Here is an 18,065-nt window from a genome sequence, read left to right on the forward strand (position 1 = left end):
AAAAAACCTGTAAATGAGAAAAAAACCTTGAAAAAGCTTTTTATGCAATATCCAAGGTTCGGAAAAACTCGTTATAGCCTTGAAATATAAGGTATTTTCGATTTCAAGGCTATACCAAATGAAATAACGGAACTGGAAATGGGAAAACAGCCAAATCCTACAAAACATATTTACTGGAACAACATTCATTGAATACGCTACTAAAGTTGCAACAAGTATAATAGAGAATAAAACAAAAGAAAAATACTACTGACGTTGCAGTTTTTAATTTTAGTTTGTTTGTTCTTTTTAGAAAATAACGTGAGTGATGTGATAACACAGGGGTCAGTTAGGTTTAATTATTCAAGATTCTATTCATCGGAATCTACATGAGTGTTGAAAGGTGCTATTTATGGGCCTACCTGTCTGGGCCTATTTTTGACTTTGACTCTCTAGTGGTCTGTAATTACTTTTTGAAATTCGGCACAGCAATTTACCTACTTAATTTCACAAGAAAATAGCAAATGTTTAACCAAGATGTAAAATTGCTATTTAATTTAAATGTATTTTGTATTTATACATTTTCTCATTCATAATCCACATGATTATTATTTTTATTTTTTTATTATTTATTTATTTCAAACAAACACATAAATAGTAAGCCAAAGAATTCAGATAAAGTCTGTGATTTCCACACTAGGATTCCTTGTGTCGTGGAAATTACTTCCTTCTAGGTTGAATACAATAAAGACAAATAAAGGTAACTTAATAATAAATTACACAACACACGCTGTAAAAAATTAAGATGGCCGTTCTGAAATCATCCTTAAGGTTCCTCTTTTAATCGATAAACCGACTATGAAATACAAAGCTTGTTTGATACCGTTTTTAATATAAGCCTGTACAGCGTCTATTAAGTAGCTTATGAATTGAGCTTACCTGCTCACTTTACACTCAGGGGACATTTTCAAATTAGGTTATAATGTAAAAGTATGGACACATTTGCTGCGGCGAAATATCGTATTATCAAAATCTTAAGTGGATATATATTTGTATCGTGCCACTGACTAAGTGATGCCGGCTGGCAGCATATTCGATGTTTGGTACTGTGTAATCACATACATAATGCCTTTTGTGGTCTGTATTAGTTTTGCCACCAATAAAATAAATGGTTTCTTATCTTAGTTTGGAATCCATTCTTGTTGTGCATCTTAACCTAAAGAACCGTTTCCGAGACACATACTCTTATGAATTGCTCGTTTAAATATACTTTACCATATCTAGGTAAAAAAAACTGCTCAAAGTGTAAAATAAACTGTTCGCATTTGCATAATTACCTACTTAAAATTAGCGGATAATGGCTCTTCCAAGAAATTAAATTTATATAGGACTGAGCGTTGATAGCGAATGTTCTCCCCTTCTAAGGTAGCAATTCGTAGCTCGTCATTATTTTATTAATTCAGTGACAAAATTATATATGATATTGTCATAATAATACGTAACAATTGAACTAACATTACACTAACAAAAGCCGAGGTAATAGTTATTACCGTTAGCCGAGAAGTAAATTTCCGCAATTACTATTTTGAATTAGCACAGTCTCTCATACCAAAAAAAAGGGTACATAAGTATCAACTATACAGGCAGTGAGGGATTCTTATCTCGAAGGACCTAGATATGTTCAGTTCAGTTCTATAGTTACACAAATTCTATGGTTACTATGGTTTGAATACTGAACAGGCAGTATAAGGTAGTAGTAGGTATAGCATTATGTGGCAGAGCTCGCTTTGCTTATTTCGCTGCCAAACAGCATTGCTGGTTTCATTGGTCCATCAATTATTGTTAGGTACTTAAAAAAAAGCATGTCATGTTTTATAATAGGGTTATATTTTACAGGTATAATCGAATTATGCGTAAGAAATCTGAAAGCAATATATCATACATGTACGCAAAGGTGGTCAGCATTATTGCTAAACAATCCTTCCAAATATCCCTTGGGACCGGTAGTAAAGTAAAGGTAAGAGCATATCGGTGTTATATACCAAACATACTTACCGTAATAAATAATCATATCATGTATTGGTATATGCTTATAGCCTTATATATAGTAGGTATCGTCGCTGAAAAGTTAATAGGTACGTGTGTATTGAATTTACAGTTTAATTAGCTGAATTCGACACGAACTCGACTTTTTACTCGGTAAATTAAGGCTGATTGCAAATTACAGTCTAATTATTCCAAAAGACACGTTGCTCCTTATTTTTTGTTCATTTCACTTTGAATTAACTGCAAGTTTGATCCACTTTAATTAGGTTTGTCCCAAATTTACAAGCTTTGTTAGTGTAATGTACAAAAGAGATTAGCTGGGATAAGCAGTGTTTTGTTTGCTAAATAGAGATGACCTTTCATCGCTATCAGTAGGACGTTAATAAAAGCACAGATCTACTCGCTAATAAGAGAGAGGGTTTTAAAGCATAACCCCACCACAATGGTCTAATGCGGGGTGGTGGGCTTCCACATTTCAAGTATAGTCATTCCAGAACAGGTTGCTTAACAAAAATATGTTAGATATATAAATACTTTTTCTATCTATTATACACGGCGATTATTTTCTAAGTAGTTACCTACAAGCAAAAGTTAATTTTGTGGATTTGTTTTTTATAATTCGGTGTATTAAGAAACATCCTTTAGCAATCCTAACTATAAATTACAATTTAACTTAAAGGGTTCAAAGATTACGCAGTTTGAACCACTTTTAATGTAGTTATAATGTTTCTTCTCTATATTCAATTCAATTTAAATTCCAAAATCCAACATAGAACCAAAGAAGTCTAATGTCTAATGGGAACATAAAGTTAGCCAAATATCCTAAAATTTCAAAAACTTCCTTTAATTTCTAAAAGTTCATGTTCTTTTTTATGATTATAGTTGTCGGACCAAGCGGATGGCCCACCTGATTTTAATACTATACTATACTGTTTGATATTATACTATACTGATTGTAATACAATACGATACTAAGCATGGCATGCAATGCACTCGTCCTGCAACAAACAGCATTGTGTCCATTCACATAACCACGCTCTTCAGACTGGAACACAGCATTGCTTATTTCTGCCGCAAAGCAGCATGTACCTATAATAATGCTAAGGAATAAACTTGGCGGTAGTACTTCACCGAACGAACTCTGTAACCTGTGCTTCACTTTATTTATTTATTTTATTATTTTTATTTCTCTATTTAGTTTGCCGTATCGTCACTCGGGTCTCAGCTGAAAATCAGCGGCATGCATGTACTTAGGTACTATGCATGGCAAATGCTGAGCTGTACACCCTTTCTGTCTGGTGTTACACATATACATTGTATGTTGTATACTATGTTGTTACCTTATTATTATAAGATGTACTGTTTGTAACACTTAACATAAATAAATGTTTTTTCTTTCTTTCTTTCTTAAAAAAAGCTCTACTACTACTCAATTTCTGAAATTTCTACTGGCAACTTGTTCCTACGAAGCATTTAATTAGTCGGGCGTATAATCTTAGCCCTTACTCTAACAAATTTAACGCACTAGTAAATTGACGCCAGAATCAAGTAGGTGCACACCAACCCAGACCAGGAAAATCCAATTTACTGTAGCGCTTATTTCCAAAGTTAATACTACCTACCCAAATAAATTACTCTGCTCGGGCCTGTATGTTTCGTTTGGGAATAGAAAAATTTATAATACCTATGTTATTTATGTATTTATTTTATTGGATAACACATCACATTTTTTATGTCTCCAAACCTTATCCAATTGTTTGTTTGTAGTAGGTAATTTAACAAATTAAGGTTTTTTTATTCTATTAAAAGTTAGCCCCTTTTGGTTATAATAGAAGCCTCAATTTTAACATGGCAATCAAAATATGTGCCAAAACAAAACGCATCTATCAAAATTACTAATAAGACGTTATCTCTTTCCTTCGGGGCTCGCAAATTTATGAACAAAAATCGAACTCTGATTACTGTCGCGCGCGCACGTACCTACTATTCGTAGGTAACAAAAACGAAAAAAGCTAACAAAAACATCGCCGTATAAGTTAAAACATTATATAAATTAATATCGTTTCGCGTAACCCCTCATTTGATATTTAGCAGATGAAGTTATTTTGTGTAAAAAAAGTGACACACTGGATTCACGAAGGGGTTCTGTGAGTTGATTCCTTTTAACCCAGATTTGTCTTTCATGTGTTTTCCTAATCTTTATACATCTTTCTTTTTCGCCTATCAATACAGTCCACTTTGTATCAAATATTACTATGCTCTTAAAACGCTTTATTCCCAGCACCTCGACTATAACAGCGCCTATTAACAGCGTCTCACTGTACCGTAGTAAAAGGAACAAGATTTTAAAGTTCAAAACATTATTTTATTTATTTCTTATTTTTGTAAAGCAGCTGTATAAAATACCAATATAAATATAATACAAATGCAATGATTATATATCGCTTATACAAAACATTTTTAATCCCGACGTCTTTAACTAACAGCAAAAAAGAAAACTACATTGATTATTCGCTTTGTGAAAATGCTCGTCACAATTAACAACACAATAATTACTTGTATGGAGTGCTTGACATTTAACTTATGAGAGCTTATTAAAAACGTGTCATAATGTTTGTCAAGGTTTTATTATACTTCTGGTAGGCTTCGGCAGTGGCTAGTTACCACCCTACCGACAAAAGAACTTCAATTTACTGTACCTTTCTCGTGTAAGAGCGTGAAAACACTGCATAACTATTCCAACGTTACGCCACATTTGTCAAAACGCCACATAACGTGTGTCCCTCCCATGGGCACACAATAATGCTGATTGTATGTATTCAGGTCGATCGTCCATTTAAAATGACAGGTTTGCTAATGCCGAATTGGCGTTTGGTAACTGATAAACAAAGAGGATATGAACACTAAGTAAACTCGTAAACAGACGCTAATTACTGCAATAACGACTGGGTTCCATTTTCGTCACTGACCTTTGTTCATAAATATCAGTATGTTCATAGTTTTGGCAACTTGGTTAATAATTCTTCTTTATATATTCTCCCTAATATATTTTGTTCTATTTACATCTTTGATTTTCTCGTATATGTTCGTATATGTACTTGTATTGTTGTGTATGTAACTCAAGGTCTTATCGGATCGGGTCGGTTTAGAACCGATCAGGTCGGAGCCGTTCCGGTGCATAGGCCTCGAAGCGTGTATAGTAATTAGTGTTGGCGATAGAGAGTTGACATTTGTGGTATGAATAAATCTCACAATAATGAATTAATAAATCTCGGATGATCTCTAAGACATTTAATCATAACACGCTCGTAACTAATCTGTCATGCTGTTCTAGATAAATGAACCGACCATTCTATCTGGAATCCGTATATGTATAATCATCATCATCATTATCAGCCCATGACAGTTGACTGCTGGACTACAGGTCTTTGCCAACGAGAGGAATTGCCCTTAATCAGCATACTGGTCGTTTACAGTGGAAGCCATGGAGCTGTGGAATGCGCTCCCAATCGACATAAGGCAGTCTAAATCACTCAATTTAAGAAAGCTGTCAAAAATCACTATTGTTTAACATTAATTTAGTTACATTAATCACGACTTGTAATATTAACTTGTAATAGTATTTACTGTTATTAATATACTAATGATATGTTAAAGTATATATTACTTTATTATTATTTTTTTGATATTTATTATATTACTAGCTGTTGCCTGCGACTTCGTCAGCGTTTGATTTTGTTTTTTGATGAGGCATTAAATTTAGTTGTATTTCTTAAAAAAAGTATTCAGTATCGCTAAGCCTTAAATGAGGGATTTGCGGCTGTCCGCTGAGGAGTTCTGTTCTCTATCTCCAACCACAGTTTGGGCAAAATTAAACACATAAATAATAACCTCTATAATACAAAAATAATTATTTAAATCGGTTATAATTTGTCGGAGTTATGGTGTAAAGGCGTCAAACACTTTCATCCACTCTCCCAAAGGAACCCAGCTTAATGTCGGGATAAAAAGTATCCTGTATTAATTCTAATACTTCCAAGAATATGTGTACAAATGTATGAATGTGTGTATGTAGAATCAAAATTAAGCTTAATTAGCTATACTTACTGAAGAGACTTGAGAATCTGTGTGGTGTAATTTATAATTTCTTCAATCCCTATTTATTTCTCTTCTTTAATCCTTATTTATTGTTAAGTAACAATTATTCATTGTAAAGTAAACATCTCCTTAGGATGCTCCGGCGAAACGCGCATAGAGGGTACATTGCCGAAGATCTGTTTGGTGTGGAGTATAAGGATTGAAGATGTATATTTTTTGGAGTATATAATATATGGCTTTGACAGATAGGAGTGCCAGAGTCCTCAAGTCTGTACAGTACCAATCACTCTTGCCGGTTTCAAAGGCGGAATCTTTTCACAGCCAGAAGGCTGTATGCCAGTGGTTTGGGAGCAAGCGATCCCGATATTTATAATTAAGTATATTAGTGTAGCGTGCAAACGATATATAGAGTATGTTACATTCCTCAAACATCTTTAACTCTTGTAAGTTGTAGTTTTTTGTAGTGTACTCTACTCAGGTGTACTCAGGCGTACAATTGGTATTGTCATTGTGTAAGTTACAGTTTTTTGTAGTCTACAAAAAACTACAACTTACACTTAAAATAATAGAATATTCAGTCTTGCGATCAAAGTTATTAGAGTTTTACTGTGGAGGCGCAGCCTATAGGATATTTTTTTCGGCATCTTTTTTTACTACAGTTTCTTACTACAGTTAAATATAGGGTTCTTTCTAGGGTTTCATGAGGGTTCATGGTCTAATCTTTGAGCAAATCCTTAGGTGTCACAGCAGGCACGTATTTCAATGTATACACAAAAATAGCTCGAAATAAAAGAAGCCTTTGAAGAAGAATCGTTTATTTTCTTTTTATAATTTGTATTTACAGATATCGGTGGAAGATTTTTTATGATATGGTTAACAATTAGTAAAATATATAAATTTTAGAGTATCGTATTGTCTAGATGTAGGTACGTAAACATATAAAAAATAAATGTTACGCTAATAAAACACGTTTAGATTAAATTGCATTAATTTCTGGATGCTCTCCAAGACATGATTGTTATTGAAAAACTACTAAGTATTATAAAAATATAGACCATCTTCTACAAAAAAAAAAAACTACTACTCAATTTTATATACAAGTATTACGTTTAAATATTAGTTTATAAATTGTTATACATCTTATTTTACTTTTATACAAAGCAATAAAGTAAAAACAATTTATAATGGTTTGAAATAGTTCAATGACTAGTACTATCACAGTACAATTTAAAACAAATGAAGTTCTTACACTTTGAAGAATGAAAAGTTTTTGAATGTAGGTATCTAGGAATATATTCGACTGTAGGTAGCATTCAATAGATCACGTTTTACACGACACCACATTTGTATGTTGTATTTTCCCCTATAGTTCTGACAATAAACTTGCTATCTGCGGATAAAGGAACATGTGTGTTAAATTGATGGAAAATCGCCCAGCGGCTTACATTGGAAATCGTCGGCTATCGATTTACATTTCCACAAAAACTTTCGAAACTAGTATTTTCTAATATTTTCTATATATTTATATACGAAATCTTTCAGGAATTGTGTTACCGATACCATCTTCGTCAAAATATCATTATCTTCAAGATGTATTTTAAATAAATTGGCAGCTGCAAACACATTCTGTGCCTCTTTTGAATTTCTTAGTAAATTATAGCTAGTAAATTTAGCTTAAGTACATAACATTTATAGTGAAAGGTTATTGTTTTAATTTGTTAATTGGGCACCTTTTAATACTTATATTATTAATATATTTAGTTAATTGTGTGTAAATATAAGAATTTCCGAAAATTATGCCATTTTCAATTTAGACCAGCGCAGCGCGGCAGCTTGTATTCACAGATATCGTTCTGCAGAAGGCAATTCAATTTTGTCTCAAGTGTAAGCTGCCAGCTCTCGGAAGTCGGGTGTGGAAAACGAACTGACGCGATGCGAAATCGTAAAATAGACAATAAAATGAAATATAGCTAGGTAGGCATTCCATTTACCCACCACGTAAACGCTTAGGTAGATACATATGGTATGGCCCCGATAACAATTTATTATGATTACAAAATATGAACAGCATTGTTTATTTTTAAAACCATGTATAAAATGTATAAGTTATATTTTGCAAATAAAATCATTCACAATTCCTTCCGCTCTTTTCTACCATTTTATATAGTGTTTTGTATGTTTGCGATGATTTCTGGTTCTGGTTTGAAATGTGGTTGCTAACTATTGAATGATAAATAAGAAAAATTCCGGGAAGCTTCAACCAATCGTTAATGAGATACTTAGAATAACCCTACTTACCGACATATCACGAGTCGCGATGCTAAATGGGCGGGGCGGGGCACTAAACTTGAAAAACTGATAGACGTTTGGATTCCAAAGCACCGTAATCGCAAGGTTGGTAAACAGACGATATCAAACAAGTGAGTTTGTGGCGCACTGGTGAGCGCTGTGGTTTTGGTCCCTTGTTCGATTCCCCGTAGGGGTAATTTCACATAAGAACAATTCTTGTAAGTAATAAAACATGACACCAACATTTCTTCAGCAACTTTGGTATAAATACGACAAATAAAAAATAAAATAGTCGTCTAATTCGTTAGTCGGTGGAGTCTCCATATACAAAACATTTTCGCTAAATTTTCACAAATCCTGCCTATCATCGTTTGTCAGATAAGGCCTTGTTATTAAAAATGATTTTCCCACTTTGTCCCGTGAGATCAAGAAAGCGTGACTTCCAATGATCAACATTGGTATAAATCTCAAATACGTAGGTATTATTAGCCCTTCGAACATTTTTCAAGTTTCCCTTATACCTAAACATTTATTATACAATATTAGACAACATCATATTAGATCAGGCTGAACGCTCTACTTGTGCTAGCTGAAGCCGAATATTTCCGATAATGGAAAAGAAGGTCTTTTATTTAGGGACATGTATATAACTACACCTAAAAGAGTTTTGTATTACTAACATTGTTTAGTTCATGATAGCGATGATTAGATATTATATTAAAAAGAAAACACACCAAATGGAGAAGTTAGTGAAAAGAATCATCATCATCATCATCACATCAACCGATAGACGTCCACTGCTGGACATAGGTCTTTTGTAGGCAGTTCCAAGTTCCACGATTCTGAGCCGCTTGGATCCAACGGCTACCTGCGACGCGCTTAATGTCGTCTGTCCACCTCGTTGGGGGTCGACCAACGCTGCGCTTACCAGTACGGGGCTGCCATTCCAGCACCTTGGGACCCCAACGTCCATCCTTTCTCCGAACTATGTGCCCGGCCCATTGCCACTTAAGCTTCGCGACTCGTTGAGCTATGTCGGTAACTTTGGTTCTTCTACGAATCTCCACATTTCTGATTCGATCGCGTAGAGATACTCCGAGCATAGCTCTCTCCATCGCCCGCTGAGTGACTCTAAGCCTTCTTATGAGGCCCATAGTTAACGACCATGTTTCAGAGCCATAGGTCATCACTGGTGAAAAGAATAGTGGAAACATATTAAGTAGTGTCACGGTGTACAAACCGTGACACTGCTTAATACGAATTCTACAAGAACATCGACATGCTCCTGTACAAATGCTCACTTGTCTTATAAGTATTAAGTAGCTTTGTGTGTGTGTACGTGTTTAGTTCGTATTTTCTTCAGCCATTTTAGGTATTACGATTTATGGAACATTGTCATTCACGTTACAACTTTAGTTACGTACGCAGGTAAATATTTACCGTTTGGCGCGGTTTGAACGCGTGAATCTACGGTAAATTGGAAATAAAACGCACACTGCGAATAGGTCGCTGTGTTACCAGTACGTGGCCATTAAAGTATATTGATTGTGTTAGAATATAGCTTCATTTTATAATGATATTAGTGTATCCCTGGATGAAGTGTACAAATGAAAATGGGTGACACTAGATCATTATTCATTGACGAAAAATCTAGTTAGGCTCCGCTTTCATACCTTCATCATCATCACATCAACCCATTACCGGGCAACTACAGAGCACTGGTTGTTTCCTGCAACATTGAGAAGGGGCTAAAGCCGTAGTCTACCACGCTGGCCTAGTGCGGATTAATGTGGTGTACTACACACACCTTTGAGAACATTATGCAGATCTCTCAGGCATGTAGGTGTCCTCACGATGATTTCCTTCACCGTTGAAGCAAGTGATATTTTAATTACCTAAAACGCACATAACTTAGAAAAGTTAGAGGTGCGTTCTAGGATTCGAACTCGGCTGCCCGAAAGTGAAGTCGAGCTCGTACCCAATGCGCTATCAAGAAAGAATTAATGTTTCATAAATGTTTATAAAATAAGCCTATTACAAATATTAAATTTGCTAGTCTATGATAAAATATGATAATTTGTTATAAATATTTATAAAATTCAAAAGACTTTAAAGATTCGAGTAGGTCTAACGCTAAAGATTCATTGTGACTATGTTAGAATTATAAGACATATATTTTATTAATATATTTGTACAGTTTGTTGTATTCTCTTAAATGCACTAATATTTTATATTTGTTATGTACAAATTGTAAAAAAACTAGAATTACTCATTATTTACTGTATGTATCTATAACCTTAAAACCTGTTACCTATTAGAGTACCTAATTACCAATTAATAAGATAAAAACCGTTCGAATATTGACTTTCTTAATAACGTATATACATTTAATTAAACATAGGTATCTAAGTACAACTAAGAAAGAATTATTATTTACCTTGCTTATATTTATAACAAACATTTTTTTTTATATCATCAAACCTCAGTCCACCATTCGTATATTTATCGAACAATTATCTTATTTTCAGCACATAAAGAGCGTATAAATAAATAATTAATCACAATATTTATGTACTAAGGTAAGCTCATGAGATCACTATTTTTACCAATGTCCACACCATTCCCCGAGTCTTACAACAAGGGACCGACGGGTTACGCAAAGTTTCAATCGTACAAATCTTTCCTAGATACTGTGGAAACAGTGTAAAAGCCGCTGCTATCGGTTACCTCGTCGGTGCTGTCCGTTAATCAGGAAATGTCCGTATTTTCGATTTTGTAGAGATACCTGCGTCGATGCAAACCTCATGACTCGCCGTTGGGAGCCATAGTGACAGTGCTGCAGTTGGCTCGCGTAGATCGTGTCGAACTCCTCCGTAGCCCCCCGCCGCCCACCCGATTCAACAATATCAAGTTATCGCTCTTCCTTTTACCAGAAAAATTACAGAACAGCAATTCTCGCATACCTTTTCTGAAATTCTTTGAGAGGAATGCGTACAACAAAGGATTTATGCCTGAGTTGAAGTATGTTATTAGGAACGTGAGAGGCGTGAGTAGAGCGCTAAAGTCACTGTTGCCTTCGTAGCCACTGGACCAGTATTGCCACATTTTACGTGCGTGAAACGGTAGATTGCATATAGCGAACGTCAGCACGACTACGATTAGCATACGAACTACGCCGCGTCGAGCACGCAGAACGTTTCGGGAGAGATGGCTCAGATGATGACAACTCCTGGTTTCGTGACAGGACTTTGTTTTTGACGGCGTCGACACTTTTCCCTGTGTGAAAATAAATAATATCAGTACATAACAACACATCATATAACACAAATATGATACTATCACACATGATATAGTCAATGTGAAAGTTTTTAAAGATGTTAACTAAAATGGGATGGGATTTCAATGAAATTTGCCACATGAATAGCTTGAATAGCAAATAAAATACTTTTTATTCCGCTAACAAAATGTCCCGCGGGAAAGCAGAAATGCCCTGCGGATGATGTCGCCAGTTTTAGCTAATATTATTACAAAATACGGACTGACGAAACGTACATTCACCGCTCATTGTAGGTCATGAGATCAATAACATGATTTTACCTACTACAACAATATATCATTATATTTAGAACGCTTATGCACGGCTAGTTTGAAAGAGACGCTACCTATTTAATCGATAAAAAACTTAATTCAAAAAATACAACCCTGAATATTGTTAATCGCATGAATATATGTATATTGTGTGATTTAATATTATATAGAAGATCAACCTCTATTGTTACAACTGGTCAGCTGCTCTCACTTTAAAAATGTAAAGGCCAAACAATTGATTGACGCCGTAATATGAGTGTTCATAGAACTAAAATTATAATTACTAAAAACAACGAATTTTTTAGTCAAATGTGGAGCTTTTTTTTTCATTTCTCATTAAGAAAAATTTAAGCTGTCATTTGTTAATGGAGCCGAGAAGAGCACCGCTCTGATCGATGTCAATAATAGATGTCAGTGATGTAGGACTAACACTAGCAAACTGGATAAGTGCTGTTACTATAACAATCCATTACCTTATTTGACATTATGATTCTGCGCGGTGATTCTCATCGGAAAAAAAATTTCCACAGAACATTAGTTTGAATACCTTCTTCGATTTTGTTATCCCGTTACGCGGGGCAGTCTTTCTTTATCACTTGACGCCATCTAGATTGCATGTTTGACTCCTTATCTTGATGCTGAGACATTTCATGTCGCTTTGGACATTTGAGGTCTTTCCCTCTTTCTTGCAGCCATAGACAGGCACTTTTTCGCAACGGAATTGTCGGGCCTACGCATTACGTTTCCGTATCATTTGAATTTGTGGTATGAAATGGTGGGTGTACCAGTATCAGTCTGTCAAAATGTCTTTAAACTATTATATTAAATAGTTTCGATGTTTACTACTGTTTTTGTTTTTCCTTATCTAATTTAAAGTTTTATACGAAGAGTAAAATCGTGTAATCTATTTTGGTTTATTTTTTATTGCACATAGCCTTGACCACTAGGCTCTAGTGGTTGACCGCATTTGTACCACAGTTGGACCAATTTTTTTAATTGGTGATTCTGAGATTCTGATTCTAAAGAAGACGCAAAGGCAACGGCTAACGGGTATTACATTACGTAGGTGAAATTTCTTAAAAGTAATTTATGTTTTTAAAATTGGGTAGGTGAGCTTTAGTGATCATTTAGTTTTACCCAAAGAACTTTGAAATATGTAAATATTTGTAATGTGGTCAAACTTAAGATCACCTAAATAAATAAGGCCCCGTTGATGACCAGTTAAAAAACCGTGAAATATAGTGGTGGTTTATATGATTCAAATTATTTTAAAAAATAAACATGAAATCAATTCATAAAGATTTGGTTATATTTAAGGTTATCCATTAAATTTCAGATTGAAAATAACATTGTCTTACTCGTCGAAACGTGTTGTTTATCACAATAGTGGCCGAACGGTTAGTGACACTGCCAAGCAATATTTTTCATTTTTTCCCAGCGGCAATGTAATGATTTGTCTTAGTTGCCACAACATATAGCCAAAGTATGCTGCAAGTGGTCAACAACCTGTGCCTGGTTAACAATTGTTTGCAACACAATGTATGTAAATAATTTAGTAAAAGACTTTTTACAGGCCTTATCAAACAACCATTTTTCTAAAGAACCTTTTAGGCTGTACGGCGTCGCATTACGATACACAATTGGACTCCACAAACAGACTTTTTTTAAACGGGATTATATAAAACCTATGTCGGTATTTCTGTAGATTTTTGTCGAGTAAAAAACATACTAATTGAAATGCATTTGGATCACGACAGATATTCTATACAATATTGTTATGGAAGTATTCAAACAAGAAAATTTACATTATTTACATAAACGTGATGCATTACTCAGTAGATGTAGGTACTCGTACGACGTAATAATACATCTTTGTAGATGAGGTAAAGTAAAACGCTTAAACTTAAAAGCAGGTACTTAATTTTATAATGAAAGTAACCTACGATTCGTTGGCGTAGCGTATATCTCTAAACCTACGCGTATTTTATTAATTCAAATTTTATTAAACTGTAAATAAGATTTGGCTTACCAAACGTTACGTACATCATATTTCTGACTGTAAATGAATTCACTAACATTGTTGAATAATTTATTATCCCACTTAGTTGCAGCAAACTAATCCGCTCGCTTAAGCGATATAATGAATTGCACTTCAAACGAATGCAATTGTATTCAATTGTTCGTACAGTTAGAACGAGCACTTTATATTATCTGAGTACTGTATATGAGTAATATTTTTTTTCCACAAAACACAAGTGTTTTATATTAACCGAGTAGTGTTAGTGTACCTATTGGATTCCACTTTAGAAAAAAATGCTTGCATAAATATCGTTGTAGATTTTAAAATGGTATTTTTGTTTAATCTTTCCAATTATTATTTACGTAAGTTTCCTAAAAAGGTGAACATATCACAAACACGCGTGTGTGTGTGAGTGTGAACGTGAGTGTAAGTGATTGTTTTAATATTGTTTATTTATAACCTTGATGTTTTTTTTCAGTCGCCATAGTAACCCGTGGCCCTATTTGACTTTATATGTGACGCAGCTGATATTGTGGTATTCACCGGATCTCTTTTCATGCCAAATTTGTAAAGTAAAAAGTAGGAAGAACTTGTGAAACAAAAGTAATTCATTGCCATGAATATAAGTATATCGACATAGTACGCTGTTTCCAACTAGCCTTGCATAGCTATAAATACTTTTCCATGGTTTAAATATTTGTGCCGTGTTAGTCTAGTGGTCCTGGTCAACTGCAGATCACAAGTTCGTGGGTTAGATTCCCGGGAAAAAGGCAGTGATTCGATCTCGTGCCTCGGAGAGCGCGTTAAGCTCTCGATCCTGCGTCTGATCTCTTTCCGGTTTCCATCGGACTATGTGAGTTAGGGAATAGACGGAACATTTGTGTTTGCGCACACTTATGAACTATGAAATCTCCCTTGAAATTGAAAACCTCTCTGGCGGTTTACCAACCTAGCCGAAATTGGTTAGAGAGAGTGGAGTTCTAAGGATGACCCAGCCGTGGCTAGTTACCACCCTACCAGCAAAGATTTGCCAACTTCGACTGCATCATAACTTACCACGAGGTGAGATTGCAGTCAACGGCTTGTAGAGCAATAATAAAAAAAAAAACTAAATATTTCATAACGTGTTTAGTTTTTCCACCGAGCTATAACCAGACACAGTTACAAAACTATATCTACGTACTTCTCCTTAAAACATTAAAAATACCACCGGCCCATCAGGATAAATATTTCCCATATCTCTTTCTGTGTCTGACTTATCAAAGCGGAACGCTAAACGAAGCACAAATCTTAACCGTAGACGGTTTAAAATATATAAATACCTACATCTCAGAAACACGTGTGATGAATTAAATTATACAGATTTCAGTGTTTTGCCCATTACGTGTCCATGAAATAAAACATACATTTCTTGTGTATTTTCGACTTTAGGAGTGTGAAAAGCACTAAAACTTGTCGGCTTGATTGTTTATACCAACGCGTAATTTATCTCTTGATGTTGCGATTTTTGTTACTTTACGTCCTCTAGAGGCAAATATTTACTTAATATTGTCAGTTTAATGTGAAATTTTAACTAAGGCTTGTATATTTAAAATAATAGTCAGGTATTTTAGTTAATGACGAAATGTTATGTGTTAACAGGTGTTTCATTGTCTTTTCACTCTTTACAATCTGACGCGACAAAAGTAGACATTTAATAGACAAACTTGCCATTTGAATAACACAGTATAAAGCACATAAATGAATTTTGTTGAGAATTAATATCGAATTACTCATAAGTATTACGTGCCACTTGTTACGCTAATACTGTGCTCAGTTACATTTAGATTAAAACTGAACTATGTTGCTTTTAGTGTCTATCTATGGATAGTGATTCAGTCATTTTTTGATGGATATTATTATAGCAGCACACAAACTGAGTAGATACATTTTTAACACAGAAATAGATTCTGTTAAAAAATCTTGCACGCCATAAAGTCTCACTAACATCTTAATAACGATTAGGCAAATACGTAGTTACATAAAGTTCCGACGACTTGAGCATGGTACTGGCTCGCAGATAATAATTAGAATACGCAGCGACTTGTAGACCTGCGCGACCTTGCCCTAGCGATTTCTAGACCTTCTCTACAATTAGTAGAGACTAAGACCACTAAAGACTACTCTGGAAATTCGCTTTGCGTTTGGTATGAAACATTCGTCACGTCATTCTTTTCACGAACGATACCTCGAAACCCGAGCAGATTAAACCGCAAACCAAGCATTCTTTACGCGTGCACGGCTACTAATGTCTTGCGGAAAATTTTAATTCATTATGTTCATTGAACATATCTTTAAGAAATAAAATGGTTGGTATTCGATGTTGATGCGGTTTCCTAATAATATGTATTTTTTATTATTCTCTTAGCTGTGTTTATTTAGAAATTGATTGAATGAATACTTGCGCATGGTCTAATTTATAGATTAACCGATTTAACATTTTGGTTCGTTCGTATAGACTACGGCAAGAGCAAAAGTTTACGCTCGTTCGTGAAAATATATGCTCCGGGTGAGTTGATAATCCCATGTTGTGGACGTCAAGCAATCCGATCAATATTAATTGTAGGGAGTCGTTGGATATGTTATGCTAGTGGTACATTCGATTTCTAAGTGGGCCAACAACAAATCCAACAAGCGAGCTACGTATAGGTATGTAAAGCAGTGGATGTAGTGCAGTTAAAGACGACGATAATAAAATGCGTTGTGGAGAAATACCCGGGTTTTGTTTTATCAGTTTTTTTTTTTCAAATTCGTTAGAAATACAAATCTTTTATCATTAAATTTCACAATTTTCATACCAACAAAATTTACCGAAGCGTTATGAACCGTGCCATAACACTTCACTTGATGGCTGTCCATACGTAAAAATAACCAAAAGTTCCTAAAAAAACAGCTTTTCGAGGATAACTTTTCATACAAAAGCGTTCGGACATTTTGTTAAAATTATTATGCTAAAATATTAAATTATCTTATTACTGAAAGATAATTTGGTTCAATTTGGCACAAAGAGACCATTGTAAATAAAAATTCTACTTTATATATTGTAATGATGATCAGATCCAGATTGACTAAGTATACCTAATAACTCCATTTATGAGCGTTCAAGAAAGAGTATATGTTAAAAGCGATATGAGACAAGCGATAACTTATAACTAATATAGTACGGTTTACGTAAAACAAACTCGTGCATGCTCGAATGCACGCCCTTTAGAAGTTATTAATCGCAAATATTTTATTTAAGCATTCAAAGCTAAACTGAGTTAAACAATAGACGGCAGTGATCAAAAATTTCACGAACATTTTATATGAAGCGCAAATTGAAGGCACCGAGTTACCGAGTCTCTCGATATAATTTTTCTCGCCTGCCCTGCTGCATCCTATAAAATTGTTCTTGTTCTCTCAGTTACTTTTTATTGCGCTCGGGTAACATCTATCGACACACGTGACCACGACATATCTCCGTCCAGGCGCATTCTATTTTAATTAGCATCGTATCATGAAAAGTAAAAACAATATTATGCTGTTGATTAACCTTGGTTTCCGTATTGTTTCCCAAGGGCCGTTGGGACTCGCTGTTGGCGGAAGGTTTATCTGCACGCGGACACTGTGTGCCACAGCACTGGCCCTGTCCCATCTGGCCAAGGCCGCGAGAACTCTGCCACAGCCCTACAGCGATCCTTGTGTATAAAACCTGTACAAAAGAAAACAATTGACACCACCTAGATTATTATTTTTAGCTAAAGTATTACCCCGCTTTTGAAATTCTTCTCGTATACGATTGATATTTAATCTGAGAGCTCCACCATATTGTCATAACGTAACTTAGCATTATTAGGTAAAGAGCCTAACAATGTCCGAGAACAATAGCTAAATTGCTCTTCAGATATGGACGGTCTCCAAGGTCTACAAATGACTAGAGATCACACAAATCACCTAAGCTACATCACTTTACATCTAAGACATACTTACGTACAAATCTTATGTCAATTTATCTAAGCATCTCGTG

At 34.8% G+C, this 18,065-nt stretch overlaps 2 protein-coding genes across 2 annotated transcripts in view; one reads left to right on the top strand and one right to left on the bottom strand.

Annotated features, from left to right (window-relative positions):
- The window catches only part of LOC120635700 (ankyrin repeat domain-containing protein 39-like), a 154,037-nt gene that overhangs the window by 23,457 nt on the left and 112,515 nt on the right, over positions 1-18,065 (top strand). The window lies entirely within an intron of this gene.
- Positions 11,215-18,065, bottom strand: part of LOC120635691 (trissin receptor-like) — a 103,354-nt gene continuing 96,503 nt past the window's right edge. The window contains exons 6-7 of the mRNA XM_039906804.1: positions 17,592-17,750; positions 11,215-11,688 (exon numbers count right to left, since the gene is read on the bottom strand). Coding sequence (XP_039762738.1) covers positions 11,215-11,688; positions 17,592-17,750 — 633 coding nt within the window. The remainder of the gene's footprint in view (positions 11,689-17,591; positions 17,751-18,065) is intronic.

This window comes from Pararge aegeria, chromosome 3, assembly GCF_905163445.1.
Source record: "Pararge aegeria chromosome 3, ilParAegt1.1, whole genome shotgun sequence".
NCBI classification, from domain to species: Eukaryota; Metazoa; Arthropoda; class Insecta; order Lepidoptera; family Nymphalidae; genus Pararge; species Pararge aegeria.